Source organism: Macrobrachium nipponense, chromosome 39, assembly GCF_015104395.2.
Source record: "Macrobrachium nipponense isolate FS-2020 chromosome 39, ASM1510439v2, whole genome shotgun sequence".
NCBI lineage: Eukaryota > Metazoa > Arthropoda > Malacostraca > Decapoda > Palaemonidae > Macrobrachium > Macrobrachium nipponense.
This window is the reverse complement of record NC_061099.1, coordinates 513,566-530,439: the sequence shown is the minus strand read 5'-3', so window position 1 is coordinate 530,439 and position 16,874 is coordinate 513,566. Positions and strand designations below refer to the sequence as shown.

General features: G+C 45.1%; 1 protein-coding gene across 1 annotated transcript in view; it reads right to left on the bottom strand.

The window, feature by feature from the left end:
- Positions 1–16,874, bottom strand: part of LOC135209991 (ER membrane protein complex subunit 5-like) — a 116,011-nt gene that overhangs the window by 80,118 nt on the left and 19,019 nt on the right. Inside the window, exon 2 of the mRNA XM_064242723.1 lies at positions 10,994–11,046. Coding sequence (XP_064098793.1) covers positions 10,994–11,046 — 53 coding nt within the window. The remainder of the gene's footprint in view (positions 1–10,993; positions 11,047–16,874) is intronic.

Here is a 16,874-nt window from a genome sequence, read left to right as displayed (position 1 = left end):
AGTGAGGAACTAATATTCAGAAGTTTATGAAAAAATGCAAAGTATCGCCTTGTAACGTTACTTTCCTAGAGTCTACTACTCTAGTCTCGTTGGGCTAACAATGTTTTGTAACTATTGACCTCCCTTCCTATCCCTCGAAACCCCTTCTTTTTCTCTTTTCTTTAAAGTCTGTGAGGGAATTTTACTCACATATGGAAGGAAGGACCGACTCTTAGAGGGGGCGTGGTCATATAAAGGTTGAGAACCACTGCTCTAGAACATATGCAATAAAAATTTTGGCAAATTAAAGTATTGCTACCAAGTCAAATGCCTCTCACAAAGATGTAAGAGAAACTATTAAACTAAATTAGAGAAACTTTTAAACTAAATTAAACTTGCCAATATTCCCTACCAAGATTATATTTTGATCTTTTATTTCACTAACCACACAAATAGATATGCCAAGGTTTTAACTAGCTTTGATGAAATATATCTTTCATGTTTACTTCTCCTAAAATAATAATTGAATAATAGCTAAATCCCTAATACAGTGCATTAGAACCACAGACCTCGACGCTAATCCATTCCACAAGAAGCATCGAGATGCGATTCAGTCAAGATCCAAATCAGTTTTTCCACAAGAAATAACTGAAAATAGATTAAACGGTTCTTGACCAACAGTTATTACCCAAACCTTGCCTTTTTAATCAAACCATTACACTTACATTACAATTTAATTGAAGAAGTTCAAAGTTAAGTAATATATCGTATTAGTCATCAGTTTTTTTTTTTCAAATTTAAATTGTTAAAAAAAAAAAAGCCTACATCCAGTGCAGCCGTATTACCAATGGCTGACCGAGTGCCATAGGCTAGGCTAGGTATAGTAAATACTGTGCTGGGCAAGCACAAAACTTGCTAATAATATAACATTAAAAAACAAGCCTAATTATTTCAGCAAATTAATAAAATATAAAAAAAAGATGCTAAATCAGTCACACAAATGACTCTTTCATACACTTCAATACTCTCCTTCTTAAGTCCAATTGTGGTTCTTAACATTTTCCTCTTCTGCTTGTCTGCAATGACTGTGTTGGGACCCATGATTGAATCACAATACAGTACAGAAAGCCAAAAAACTAAGGAAACATTCCATACAAGCGTGTACTTGCTCAAAACAACAAGGACACCAACAATGCCAACTAGTAGCAACTGACCAAAACACTTGTTTACATACAAAAATCATATGGGTCATTGGGTTGCATTCTGGATTTTTTGCTTGAGCTCTGAAGCAAAATTTACTTGAAATTTCGCGTCAAAATCTATCATGTCGAGTTCTGATACAGTCAACGACCTATAAAACTTCATAAAGAAAACAATACCATGGTTAAAACCTTAAAATAGGACCACCAAAATTTCAAGAAATTTTTCAATGCTGGCACTGGTTTCTGATTCCTCTAAACTAAGCATAACCAAGAAAAAATAATTACAATAGATCTAAATTTATTCCTTGAGGTTAAATTGTCTACATATTAAGTACAAGTGAAATCCACTTGAAATATCTCTATATTTACTTGAATCTCTGTGGCACTGAATTCTACTTCATTTTGTGTAAAACTGCCAAGCATGAGTCCTAATACAGGTACAGTTTATGCACCCTGGTTAATGGCTTGCACTCTCTTCTCTGAACTTCCCCCTCACCCATTTGATATGAATTGAATATCAAATTTAAGCCAAAGGCCAAGCACTGGGACCTATGAAGTCATTCAGCACTAAAAGGGAAATTGATAGCAAGAGGTTTGAAAGCTGTCACAGGAGGAAAACCTTGCAATTGGACTGTGATTCAATTGTTAGATAAGGTGGAAAGTAAGATGGAAGAATATAAAAGGAGGTACAGTAAAATGAACAAAAGGGGTTGCAGCTAGATACCAAAGGCACACAGCAAAATACCTTAAGTCATGCCTACTGTGCACTAATGGCACTAACCCCCCCTTATGGGATGCCCAATTTGACACTCAATCTGCCAAACCTACAGAGAACTGGAAAGCTGATTAGATAATGTACTGAAATACATGCATATGAATAAGGAATGCAGGTTGTGAATGAGCAATGTAAAAATCTTTTAGAATTCCTAATGGAATGGAAAAAGGAAAAGGATGCGTTGAAGTAGCATCCGAGATGCTCAGCCATATTTCATGTAATTAAGACCTTGAGCTTTTTATTAATTACATCTTATTTTGGCAACTTAGTCAATATCCAGGAGCAAAACAAGTTAATCATCATAACTACTTCAGAACACAATAAAAAGTAAATTAACTGGTAAAGTACTCGAATGAGGATATATAACAGTAAAAGAACAGCAAGAGATGGGTCACAGGATTAGAAGAGAATATTAATTAAGGTATAATACAAAATGTCTGGAGATACCATCCTGTGGTAGAAGTGTATGAATACTACCACCGTAGGTCCTGCGTGTCGTAAAAGGTGACAAAAAGGACAGCTGCTGCCTTGCAGTCTTACTTTTTTAATAAAAGGCTAGGCCCACAGCCAATAACTGTGGAAACTGCTGCCTTGATGACAGCAAAGGCATGTAGTCGTAATAACCCCTTTGCCATATAATAAGCCAAGTCTGATATAAGGAAAGAAGACAAAATGTCTGGAGAAAATGGGTTAGCAGAACAGGTTCTGGGGAAGATGGGTAAGCAGAATAGGATAACATCAATTTCCTCAAACCAAGCAATTAGAAATAACCAAATGCTGTACAAAGGTAATTGGTCAGAAATAAACAGTGAGTCAATGGTCAAGTCAGACCTCTCTCCAGAACCCCAAAAAGGCAAACAGTCATGAGCATATCTAAAAGCACTGTCATCCCCATCCTCCACCCAAAAGATATATCATATTACCCTCCTTCTGCAAAGATTATCACTCATGTAAAGACCTAAGGGACTTCTAACAGACGAACTCCAAACTATTTTCTTGGCTTTCCTTCAGTCTGAAAACCAAGAACAGTATGATGTAAATGAGGAGGAAGAGTGTGTGCTCAAGGAGTGGGAGAGGAAAGAATGAGGGGAGGCTAAATGATGCTTGCCAGACTTGCTCCTGGTTCTGGGAAGAGCAAGGAGTTACAGCTGTAGCAGCATCCGTAATAAACAATGGAAGCCTCCTTAAGGCAGGTGCAATAGCATCAGGAATGACACTAGCAGCAACAGTAAGAATAGTACCATTAGCTACAGTAATGGGGCTGTATTAAGAGCATAAGATGCAACTGACAAAAACATCACAATTTTTGAAAGTAAATTGTATTTTTCCTAACTATACAAACTTGAGGTCCTTTACATAAGGAATTACTATCAGCGCCAACTGGACCCGGTGTAAGATTTAATAACAAGGTAGTTCGGCAGTAACTGCTTGTCCGATGGTCGGGCAGTTCCGCCCGACTGGATGCAAACATTCCACTTTGCTTTGGGCCCAGGAACAGAGTGAGGGGTGGCATGAGGTGGGCCTTTATGCAAAGGACCTCAGGTTTGTATAGTTAGGAAAAATACAATTTACTTTCAAAAATTGTGATTTGTTCTGACATGTTATACAAACCATCGGTCCTTTACATAAGGAAGACTCACTTATTGGTGGGTGGAATCTGAGTCTTGTGAACAGACTGGTGTTCGCCTAACCTAGGTTCCCTCCCTGGTCATAAGAGCAAAGGGGGGGAACCTAGCCTCTGTCCAACTGATAGGAGTGAGAACTGCAGGATCAGCGGCCAGACCTCTGAACCAATTCATAAGAGGGAGGCATACGTACCTCTTATGAATAGCAAGCAAGAACTTATGTCATAAGTAAGAAGCCAAATATAAAGCACTGGGTTTGTCTCTACTGCTGTCCGCTTTCCCCCTTGCTAGGGAAGGACAGATAAGCACTTCTATCCCTAATTAAAGAGAAAGATTGGAGCTCAGTTACGTAGTTTACCTGCACCGTCGTCCTGTCCATCATGTGACGATCACTACTTTCTACCACACGGGGAGGGAAGAAAGGGAAGAAAGAGGAGCCTGTCACACTCTTATTCATTCTCCATTCATGCGATTATCACGAGGACGAGATGCAACCTTGTCCTGTTAATGGAGCTGGGTAAGCTACACAACTTGTTGAGCAGCCACCATGGGTCCCAAAGGAAAAAGTCCAAGGACCTATGGGGAACATCCCGAAAGTAGAAGGAATTGAAGGTGGTCTGGTTGGACCACACCCCTGCCTTCAGCCGCTGTGCAACAGACAAGTTCTTGCGGAATGCAAGGGTTGGACTAATACCTCTAACTTCATGGGCTATCGGGCGAAAGGTACTGGTGTCGGCACTCCTCTCGGAGACATACGCTTTCCTGATCATCTCACAAAGCCAGAAAGAAACCGTGTTCTTGGACACTTCTTTCTTGGTCACCCTGGTGCTAATGAAAAGGCGTCGACACTCAGGCCTGAGGTGTCGAGTTTTCTTCAGATAGCACCGTAGCACCCTAACAGGACAAAGCAGCATCTCTTCTGTATCATTATCAGTGAAGTCCTCTAGGGAGGGGATCGTGAAGGACTTGAACCTGGCGTCAGGGACCTTAGGGTTCTGAGTCTTCGGTACGAAATCTGGGACGAAATCGAGCGTAACTGATCCCCATCCCCTCGAGTGTTAGACATCGAAGGAAAGACCATGAAGTTCTCCTACACTCTTTGCCGATGCCAGGGCCAGCAGAAAGACGGTCTTGAGGGTCAGATCCCTGTCTGACGACTCACGGAGAGGCTCGTAGGGTCTACGAGTCAAACTCTTAGACAAGAGTCACATCCCACCCCAGGGGCCTGAGTTCCCTGGGTGGGCAAGACCTCTTGAAGCTCCTCATTAGGATAGATATTTCCATGGAGGAGGATATACCAACTCCTCGCAGCTTAAGGACTAGGGCCAGGGTGGCTCTGTATCCTTTGACTGTAGAGACAGAGAGGAGCTTCTCTCGGTGAAGAAAGATGAGGAAATTCGCTGCCTGCTGAAGAGTGGCTCTGAGCGGAGAGAGACCCTGTTTACGACACCAACCACAGAAGATGGACCACTTTCCCTGGTATACTGTTGCAGAGGACTGTCCGAGGTATCCAGCCATCTCTGTTGCTGCTCGGCGAGATAAGCCTCTCGCTCGCAAGAGATGGTGGATAACAGCCAGCCATGAAGACACAGGGAATGTACTGCCTGGTGGTACCGTTCTACATGCGGTTGACACAGCAGGTTGTGCCATGGAGGAATCTCTTGCGGTGCCTCCGAGAGAAGAGCCAGCAGGTCCGGATACCAAATGGCCTCGGGTGCCACCAGAATCATCCAAAGATTGCTGGTGACCAGCACCCTGCTGATCACCTTGCAAATCAGGCAGAACGGGGGAAAGGCGTAGACTATGAGGTTGTCCCACGGATGTTGGAACGCGTCCTCTGCAGCTATCCATGGGTTCGGCACAACTGAGAAGAAAACCTGAAGTTTTCTGTTGTGCCGGGTGATGAACAGATCCACTACTGAATGCCCCCACAGGTCGAAGAGCCTTTCCGCCACTTCTGGGTGAAGAGACCACTCTGTCCCAATCACCTGATTCTGGCGGCTGAGCTTGTCTGCCACTATATTCCTCTTGCCTGGAATGAATCTGGCTGACAGCTCTACCGAGTGAGCTATGGCCCACTCGTGCACCTGCATCATGAGGGACTAACTTCTCTAGTGATGACAGGTGACCGATCACGACTTGCCACTGCTGAGCTGACTGTTCCTGTCGTGACAGGAACCGTCGGGCTGCCTCCCTGAACCTGCTGATCCGCGAGTCTTCGGGGAAGACTCATGCTGCTACCATATCTATCAGCATGCCCAGGTACTTTATCCTCTGCTTGGGTTCGAGATCTGACTTCTCAAAATTTACCTCAATCCCCAGATCCCAGCAGAAGTCGAGGAGTTGATCTCTGTCCTGTAGCAACTGCGAGCGAGAGCTCGCCAGGACCAGCCAATCATCGAGATACCTCATCAGAGGTATCTCGACTGAATGGACCCAAGCCGACACCAGAGTGAACACTCGTGTGAACACCTGTGGGGCGGTTGAGAGACCGAAACAAAGTGCCCTGAATGGTACACCGTCCCGTCGAGGATAAAGTGAAGGTACTTCCTGGAGGACTGGTGGATGGGTATTTGAAAATACTCATCCTTCAGGTCCACCGAAAGCAGGAAATCGTTCTCCCTGATGGAACCGAGCAATGAGCGTGCCGTTTCCATCGTGAACCAAGTCTGGCGAACGAAACGGTTCAAGGGAGAGAGATCTATCACCGGTCTCCAGCCCCCCATAGACTTCTCCACCAGGAAGAGTTGGCTGTAGAACCCCGGTGACTGATCTCGCACGATCTCCACAGGTCCTTTGCTCAGCATGGTCTACACTTCTTGAGTCAGTGCTACGTCCCTGGCAGAACCGGGGACGTACGTTTGATATGCCTCCCGAAGGACATCCACTACCCAAGTCTCGGCTCCGTAGCGCTGCCAAGCTGCCCAATGGCTTGCCAGGCAACCCCCAACTTCCGGCAGCAGTTGAGGGGGAATGCCATCCCTAGCGTTTCCCTCTCTTCCCCTTCTGCTTAGCCCCTTTCCCAAGAGAGAAGGCGGCTTGAGAGGAGGGCTGACGCTCACTCCTCGAAGCGAAAGAGGAAGGCTGAGTCTTTCCTTGCGCTACCCTCGACGGAGCTGACATCTTGGGAGCGGAGGAAGCGCTAGCTAAGCTCCGAGGCTTAGCTGCAGTTGAACGAGACTGCCCAGAAGTCTTCGCAACTGCCTGGTGTACCAAGCGGTCGCTGTCCTCAGCTCTCCGCTTTTCCACCGCAGCGTCCACCATCTCTCTGGAGAAGAGAGAGGAGGAACCCAGCAACGGTCCGTTATGCAGACCCAACATTACCTCGTGACCGGCAGCCCTGGTTACGCGAGTCAGGACTGCATCCCTTCTCCTCAAAACCAGGTTGGTCCACAGGTTGGCCATCTGGTGGGCAAGGTAGGAGATGGCCCTACCTCCAGACTGGAAGAGTCTCCCGAACACCAATTCTTCCCCAGGAACTATAGCTCCCAAGGAGGCTGCATCTCTGGATATTGTGAGGGACCACAGATCCAGCCAGGAGATGGCCTGGAAAGCTGCCATGGCAGTGGATTCCAGGGCCGATGCCTCTTGCTGCGAGAACCAAAGATTCTCTGACAGCAGGTGTTGAAGAGGCACTCCTGGATTTAGGCGAGCTAGCTCCAGATCAACATGCTTGGTCGGCAACGGGTCTGTTGAAGGCACGTAGACATGCCGCTGACGAGGCAGAGGAGGGGGAAGCACCTTGTCCGACCTGCTGGCCCTGAGTGAGGCCTCCTGTCCGGAGACAAGGGCGTTCACTTGGTCCACAACTCCATTGGCCAAGTAAGACCAGAATAGCTCCACCATCGCTCTGGGTTCCTTCTTAGGACCCAAGAACGACTCTAACCTCGATGGACATTCAGAGGGAGCAACCACCGATCCTTCCCCAATGTCGTTGTGCTGACGAATCAGCGCAATGTCCTCTGTATCTTGGGAGTGATCGCGTCATGAGGAGATGGACCGTCAGATCCATCCAGGCCGATCACTTCCCGAGACACTCTTCCTTCAGGAGGATGAACCTCGCCAGACCCGTCGTGGTCTCCTCCAACCACTTGAGAGTATGATATGTTCGGTCCTAAGACCGAACCAGGCTCATAGCCTTTCATGGCCGGACCATCAAGAGTGCACTCCTCACGGTCACTCCTGTTTGCCTCACTCCTCCCAGTGCACCCCGAGGAGGTTGAAGGGACAGGTGAGGAAGACCTGATGCTCCTACCCTGCCTACCAGCAGAGCCGGTAGGCTGGGAGGACTGCAGGCGATCGCCAACCCGCGGTGGTGATTGAGCTGCAGGTCTGGACCAGCGGTCTCCCTGAGGAACAGCCTCGGCTGCTTCTGGGACCGTGGGGCATCCCGAGGACGGTGCTTGCTCTTACCGCGTTAGTGGCTGCTACCAGTCACCCGACCATCGCTCCCATCGGGACCAGACGGCTTGCACGGCTGGTAGCAGCTCCCCTGAAGCAAGAGACTGACGCTACTGTCCTCACGACGCCCCACAGTCCCAGAAGCAGATGAAGCTGTTCCTGGTGACCAGAGGGACCTCTTCCCAGCCTCGACATGTGAACAGTCTGGTGGGACCGTCACGTCAATGCTGGGTACCGGCGATCGCTGCGCAAGCGATCACTGGTCTGGCAAGCAGGGTTCCCAGATTTGGCGGTTTCCCACCAAATTTGGCTGGTTTTTTTCTAATTTGGTGGGTAAAAATTCACTTTGGCTGGTTAGTGGTTTTTTGGGTTTTTTGGCTGGTTTTCAGAAACTTGCTATTTGAGCTAAACACTGATCCCACTTTTGGGGAATTTGTCCCCAGATTGGGAATTTTTAAAGGTTTTCAGGAAAATCTGGGAAATTTGAATTATTTTTCAGTGAAAACTTGGTAACATTTAAGCAAAATATGTAAATAGAATAAAAAAAAAAAAATCACACACACCAGACGACCGCAACAAACACAAAAGGTCGAGACCATTAAAGGGGATTAGCGCAGATGCCATATTTTCTTAAACCCGTTCAAACTATTGAGGAAAAAAAGAGTAATAAGGTGGTAGATTTGGCATGTTTATTTATTTATTTATTTATTTTTTTAACGGCCTGCCATTTCGTTGTGGATGGATGATTAATGGAAGTGACCACGGGTCACGGGATTAAGAGGATTGTCTGTCACCTCCCTTCATTTGTCAATACAAAAGCAAAACAAAATTATTTTTTCTCATGCTTATATTAGTTTATATTATGTAACTAAAACTATGATGCTGCTATAAACAAGCATATATATGGTAAAAAAATATGCATTTATAAAGGTAAATATAATGCACATATATTTGGCGCTTATTTGGGCTGGTTTGGATTTCCATTTGGCGGGTTTTATGGTAGACTTTGGCTGGTTGGCAGTGCTGTCATCTGGGAAACCCTGCTGGCAAGTGTCACCTGAGTGACTCTTACCATCCTTCCACTCCGTGCCTGGGTCCTGCCGGTGAGCGTACTTAGCCATCTGGACCTTGGCTGCACGATCACCAGTAGGTGACCACACATTCAGTGATGCTCGCTCGTGGGCAGAGTCGGTTCCCCGGTCCGGAGGTGGAACCTCTGGAGCCGGGAGCGGAGGTACCAGCGGTGGCTGATACCTCCACGGTCCCCGTCTTCTTCCCTGAGGAAGGAGAGACAGGCCCCGTTCCCAGAGGAATGGGAGGACCAGCGGAAGACCCACCTGTACAGACCATTAGAAGTCTGTGTGCGAGACCTGTTGGGGGGGGGTGAGGCCACCTTCTTCTTCCTCAGCTGGGGGCCTTGAAAGTCGAAGGGGAAGAGGCGGCAGATGACGACGACACCTTCCTCTTCTTCGCCAACTTCCTCGGGAGAGCTGACAGGTCTCCCATCCAAGCTGGAGCTGGGGCGGTTGCGGTGGCAATGGGGCCCAACTCCACCTGGCCGGAAGACCTGCAGGAGCAGCAGCACTTCCACGGGCAGGAACAGGGACAGTAGGTACAGCGATGGCAACAGGTGGGCGATCTAAGGGCGAGCTCTTTGGGCACTCGAAGTCATGGGGAGGAGTGAGGACAGCAAAACCAGGTGGAGGTGTACAAACTCCCCATCTTAGGCACGTATGGCAATGGTGGCCTGCACCGCAGCCATGGGGGTGACCATGGTCACGTGCTTGGTGTATACCAGATGAGGAGCTGTGTAACTCGGGGTCAAGGTCAGGATGTTGCCCTCCTCCTCTGCACTCGACAGATCGAGTGAAGAGTCAGAGAGAGACACGTCCCCCGAAGGGGAGAAACCCATACGCGGGAGACTGACTAGGAGGGAGAAAAGTGACGTATCCGTTCACCAGAGGTGTCGAGGGAGAGCTTTCCGACGACAACTTGGCAGCCCTACGCAGCTTCTTTCTCTTCTCGTACAGCTCCTACTGCTCCTCCGACCAAGAGACACAACAATCACAAGTTATAATACGAGAGCATTTACGCCCTCGGCACCTTGTGCACAGGGGATGAGGGTCCACAACGTCACTGGACCCTGAAAGCCCACACTTTTGGCCTCCCACTCAGGGCACACCTCCGGTTGGTGGATGGGGGGCGTGAGGGCTTTTCCGAATCGTGGGACTGCATGATGACCAGCGATGTAATACCACAACAAGAAAAAAATAATAAGTACTTACAAGCAAGACACCAAGTAATACAGGAAACAGGTTGAAGTTCCAAGAAGTTGTCAACAATCTTACGACAGAGCCGGGCAGAGAGGCGAGCACACGTCTTCACCCCACAGCGGTCGAAAGCAAAGTGGAATGTTTACATCCAGTTGGGCGGGACTCCCTATCATTGGACAAGCAGTTACTGCCGAACTACCTTGCTATCAAATGTTACAACCAGTCCAGCTGCCGCTGATAGTAATTCCTTATGAACAAAAAGACCGATGGTCTGTATAACGTGTCGGAACAAATCAGTATTACACAGTACAGAAAGTGAAGTTAGCCTGCCTTCCCAATGAACTGTTAGTCTCACTTCAGCAGTTCCCAGGGATCCAACAGAGAACAGATGAGAACACTGAGGACATTGCATGAGGAGAGGGAGGAAGACTATCCACCTAATCCTGACAACTATACCCGGACTGTACATGAACATGACAGCAACAGAAGAAAGTGATAGTTCAGCAATGTGACTATCTCCTGTACTTACTATGCCCAAAGTAATTCTCTTGTTAACAAGCTTCAACAACCAAACCAGCTTTCTTTCAGAGAATATTTCCTAATCATGACAAAAGTTTGTATATTTACTCAGAACAAACTTGCATGATTGTGTATGAAAACCAATAAATTATAAAAATAATTCCATAAAACTGTAGTAAACACACTTTCCTAAATTATGACAATAGAACTTATACTTACGTCAGTTGGCAAAGCGATGAATTCTTGTTCTGTAACGCGCATATACGTTCGATCTGTCTTTCATAACCAGCCAAACCCAACATTAACATGAAAAAGAAAACAAAGTTACAAAGCAAGTCTTCCAAAATGTAAACAGAACATTCTGTTAGCATTAAGCAATATGACACCTATATAAAGGAATCCACATGGATATTTTAACAAACCAATGACATGGCAATAGTGGCAAGACACAATATGTGATAGCTTCAGTTATAAATTTGAAATAAATATCTGTAAAGTGAAAATTTATTAAGCAAACATAATATAATAACCTGAAAAATACAAGAAAAATGATCAGATCTAACTGATTTCCTTCTAACAAATAATGGCTCATTAGACATAAACTGCACTGAAGGTCAGTTTATAAATAAAGGCCACTGGAAATTCAACTGTTGAAGCAGCAATTTTAAGAACTTTGGAATATGATTGTGAAAATGCCAACATAAAAAATTTGGTAAAAAAGAAAATTATTAATATACTTTATTAATTATATCTACAGTTAAACTTCCTGTGCTTTCAACAAATCAAGCATACAGCCTATGCATTCATGAACAGAGCCATAAAGTTGTTCTAAATGAAACAAACATACACAAATGCACTCTCTAAACTGGTCTCATTCATGAATTGAAAATCTGTGGACTTCAGTGTTCATTATTCAATCATGAGATTGTGCAGAATCAAACTTTACCTAACATCTATCACATTATCCTTGGTGGAGAAAATCTATATGGCATTTACTTGGGCAGTGAATTTCCAATAGTTGTACATAGGATAGGTTAAGGTAATCCCAGATTTGGATGTTGGTTTTGACAACTGCATTTACTTTTTTTACTTAAAATATCTACTATACAGCTCTTCAGTTACATATTTTCATGAGCTATGAAGTTCTGAATGTAGGCTCTGTAAAAGGATGACAAAACAAAATTCTCATCACATCCTAATCAAGTAGAAATGATAGACATTACCTCTTTCTATATTCTTTTGTATTGCACTTAAATCTAGGTTTCAGTATTTTGATACCCCTGGCCAAGTAAAAATAGAACAGAATACAGGCAGTCCCCGGGTTAAGACGGGGGTTCCGTTCTTGAGACGTGTTGTAACCCGAAAATTGTTGTAAGCTGGAACATCATCAAAAATCCTGAGAAAAATGATATTGTTATGATACAATAAAGTTTTATACATACTTACCTGGCAGATATATACTTAGCTATTTGACTCCGTCGTCCAACAGAAATTCGAATTTCGCGCACAACAGCTACTGTAGGTCAGGTGATCTACTTACCTGCCGCTGGGTGGCAGGACTAGGAACCATTCCCATGTTCTATCATATTTTTTCTATACCGCCTGTCTCCTGAGGGGAGGTAGGGTGGGTATAATTTTGTATATATCTGCCAGGTAAGTATGTATAAACTTTATTGTATCATAACAATATCATTTTTATACATTCAACTTACCTGTCAGATATATACTTAGCTGATTCACACCATTGGAGGTGGGACAGAGACAGCTAAATACAGAATCAAACAGGAATCACAACTATCGTTGTAGGTAATAAATAAATAAAACCTTGGTTCCTAACTGTTTAGACTGAAGACTTCATGAATACAATCCAGGAGTCTAGTCAGTCTCAAGAGCCTCAGCGAGATATTGATCTATGGCTAAGAGTTCTTGTGGTTCTGCCAAAGGGGTCTTACCCACTTACTTGGTAGATCCTGGAAGGACTATGTCAATGGGTGCTTATCCACTTACTTGACAAGACCTATACAAGGAGCACAACAACGATCCCGATCACCTCAACCTATCCATGTTAGTTCTAAGATTGCAAGAAGTTATCCCCTAACCTCTTGCTAACAACCACAAACTCGAATCACAAACATTCGTACAGTAAAGTACAAAAATGAAAATAAAATTTAAAAAAAAAAAATGTTTGTACAATCTAGCCAGTAAGACGTCTCTTGATTCCCCCACTGATCCAAACTAGGTCGCCCCCGTGTGCCACCAAGCATACTAATCAGCAGAAAAAAAAAAAACCAACAGCTCGTCTCACAAGGTAGATCTATGTACTATCAAAAATTAGAACAAATACAAATTTTTCTAAGGATCGTTATGTGTTCCCAGCCCCAGCACCAGCACTGTATCGGCTGATACAAAAGACCCAGAGAGAAACACTTTTCATATGTTACTTTAACGTCCTTAAGGTAGTGCGATGCGAACACTGAATTACACCTCCAGTAAGTCGCATCCACAATGTCTTTTAAAGACATGTTCTTCTGAAAAGCTAATGAAGTGGCCACCGCTCTAACCTCATGAGCCTTCACTCGGAGAGTCCTGAAAGAGTCTTCAGTGCAGTTATTATGTGCATCCGTAATAATGCTCCTCACAAAAAATGCTAATGCATTTTTTTGACATGGGTCTACTAGGATCCCGAACTGCGCACCACAAGCTTTGTTTACACCCGTTGAGTTCATTCTTCTTCTTTAAATAGAACTTCAGAGCTCTAACCGGACATGAAGATCTTTCTAATTCCTCTCCTACTAGATTTGAAAGTCCTTTAACTTCAAAACTCTTTGGCCAGAGTTTTGACGGGTTCTCGTTCTTGGCCAGAAACAGAGTCTGGAAAGAACAAATTGCCGCATCACTCTTAAATCCTACTCGAGAATCTAGAGCGTGTATTTCACTAATTCTCTTCGCAGTCGCTAACGACAACAAGAAAATACATTTTCTCGTTAGATCTCTAAACGACGCGTTGAGAGGAGGTTCAAATCTACTAGATGATAGAAATCTCAAAACTACATCTAGGTTCCAGTTAGGAGTGCGAGGAGAAAAGGTTTTAGAGGTTTCGAAAGATCTAATAAGGTCGTGGAGATCTTTTATCTTCTGCTATTTTTTCAAACCACCTCCTGTTTCGAAACACGGCAGAAAGCATACTTCGATAACCTTTAATGGTAGAAACTGATAATTTTGATTCTTCCCTAAGGAAAATCAAGAAATCAGCTATGTTGGTCACAGAGGTATCGGAGGAGGACAGTTTATTCTTCTTACACCATCTTCTAAAACATCCCATTTTGATTGGTAGACCCGAATAGTTGAAGATCTCTGGGCCCTTAGCAATTGCTTTTGAAGCTTTGCTTGAAAAGCCTCTCGCTCTGACAAGTCTTTCAATAGTCGAAAGGCAGTCAGAGCGAGAGCAGGGAGGTTTTGATGGTACCTCTCGAAATGGGGTTGTTTGAGAAGATCTCTCCTGTGTGGAAGAGATCTTGGGAAGTCCACTGTCCATTCCATGTACCACTCTGGTGAACCAATCTTGAGACGGCCAAAAGGGAGCGATGAGTGTTAGTCTCGTCCCTCTTGATGCCGCAAATTTTCTTAAAACCACTCCTAACATTTTGAAGGGGGGAAAGGCGTAGGCATCTAGGCCTGACCAGTCCAGCAGCATGGCGTCCACCGCTATCGCTCTCGGGTCTTCCACTAAGGAGCAAAAGTTCTCTATCCTTCTGGATATGGATAAGTAGGTGGCAAATAGGTCTATATGTGGACTGCCCCACAGGGACCACCTGAGCTTGGACACACCTGAATGTGAAGGGTCCATTCTGTGGGAGAACTTGGTTTAACCTGCTTAGCCTGTCTGCTCTGATGTTCTTCTCTCCTTTCACGAATCTTGTGAGGAGAGTCACCTTCTTTTCTTTCGCCCAATACAACAGCTCTTTTGTTATATGGAACAGAGAAAGAGAGTGAGTTCCCCATTGTTTCTTGATACAGGCCAACGCTGTGGTGTTGTCCGAGTTGACCTGTACCACTTGACCTAACACCTCTGTCTCGAAGGCTTTTAGGGCTAGAATGAACGGCATAAAGTTCTTTGGAGTTTTATATGCCAGTCTTGCTGATCCTTCCTCCATTGGCCTGATACTTCTTTTGTCCCTAGAGTCGCTCCCCATCCTTCTCTGAAGCGTCTGAGAACAAGATTAGGTTTGGGTTCCGAACCTCTAGAGACAAGCCCTCGTTCTTTTCCAAGGGAAAAATCCACCACTTCAGATGATTCTTTACTTCCAGAGGAATTCTGAAAGTGTGTGAAAGTTGCCCGTTCTTCCAACTCCAAATTCTTCTTAGGAAGAATTGAAGAGGTCGTAGGTGGAGTCCTTTCCTAGCGAAATGACCCTGTTCTAGTGAGGAAAGGGTTCCCAGAAGACTTAACCACTCCCTCACCGAACTCCGTTCTTTCTCTAGGAAGCTCGAGATTTTCTGTAATCCCGAGCAATCCTTTCCTGGGACGGAAAAGCCTGAAAACCCCGAGAATCCATCCGAATCCCCAAATAGACTAAGTTCTGACTGGGGATCATCTGAGATTTCTCGAGGTTCACGAGTAATCCTAACGTCTTTGCTAGTTCAAAGTAGTCTGTAGGTCCTCCAAACACAGTTTCTCCGACTTGGCCCGGATTAGCCAATCGTCGAGATAAACAATTGAGATGTTTATCCCTTCTAAATGAAGCCATTTGGCCACGTTCCGCATCAGATACGTGAATACCTGAGGAGCGGTTGATAGGCTGAAGCACAAGGCCTGAACTGGAAGATTTGTCCTTGTACAACAAATCTTAGATATTTTCTTGACGATGGGTGAACCGGAACATGAAAGTAAGCATCCTGAAGGTCCAGGGATACCATCCAATCTCCCTGACGTAGGGAAGACAGAACTGAAGCTGAAGTCTCCATGGAGAACTTCTTTTTTCTCCACGTAACCGGTTCAGGATGCTTACATCTAAGACGGGTCTCCATCCCCCCTAAGCCTTTGGAACCAAGAAAAGGCGGTTGTAAAAACCCCGGGGAGAATGGATCCTGCACTAGCTCTATTGCATTCTTGTCCCTCATCGACACCACTGTCTGAAGGAGAGTCTCGTTCAGTCCAGGGTCCTTGTAACTCGTCAACAAATCCTTCGAAGATGTTGCCAAAGGAGGTCTGTCTACGAAGGGAATGATGTACCCCTTCTGTAGGACAGACAGAGTCCAGGGATCTGCTTCTCTTAAGGACCAGGCCTTCAGAAAGTATTGAAGTCTGGCCCCTACCTGTGCTTGGAGGACATGGCTGCTATTTGCTCTTTTTAAAAGAGCGGAAGGAAGACCTCCCTTGCTTGTCGAAGGGTTTTCTCTTTGAAGTTTTGATCGAGTCGAGGGGGCTCCACGAAAAGGGCACCACTGAGTACAAGGCCACCTTCTTCTGAGTCGGAACTGCAGGTCCCTAATTTTCCTTTTCTTTGTAGATTGCACAAGAAAGTCCTGCGTAGCCTTTTCTGACAGGGATCTCGAAACATCCTTCACTAACGATGAAGGAAACAGATGTTCCGACAGAGGTGCGAATAGTAGAGCGGACCTCTGAGAAGGAGAAACTCCTTTCGTCAGAAAGGAACTGTAAAGAGATCTTTTAACATTCCAGATCCAAAAAGTCGTTCCGCCAACCACACAGAACCATCTTGCACAGCCTTATCCATGCAAGATAGGACACTGTGCAAAGTTTCTGGATCAAGAAAATCTGGCTCACTCGTCTTCTTAGCCAGCACCCCAAGAGACCAATCCAAGTAGTTGAACACCTCTAAGACGTGAAAAATTCCCTTAAGGTGCTGATCTAATTCCGACATACTCCAGGACGCCTTTGCTGAATTGAGAGACTGTCTTCTCACAGACTCTACAAGACTCGAGAAACCTGAATCTGCAGACGAAGGGAGCATCAATCCCATCGCCTCTTCCGTCTTATACCAAATGCCTCTCTTCCCTGTCAGCTTGGAGGGAGGAGAGCAATAAACAGTTCTCAGAGTTTTCCTTTTTTAAGATAAAAGCCCAAAGGAATTGAAAA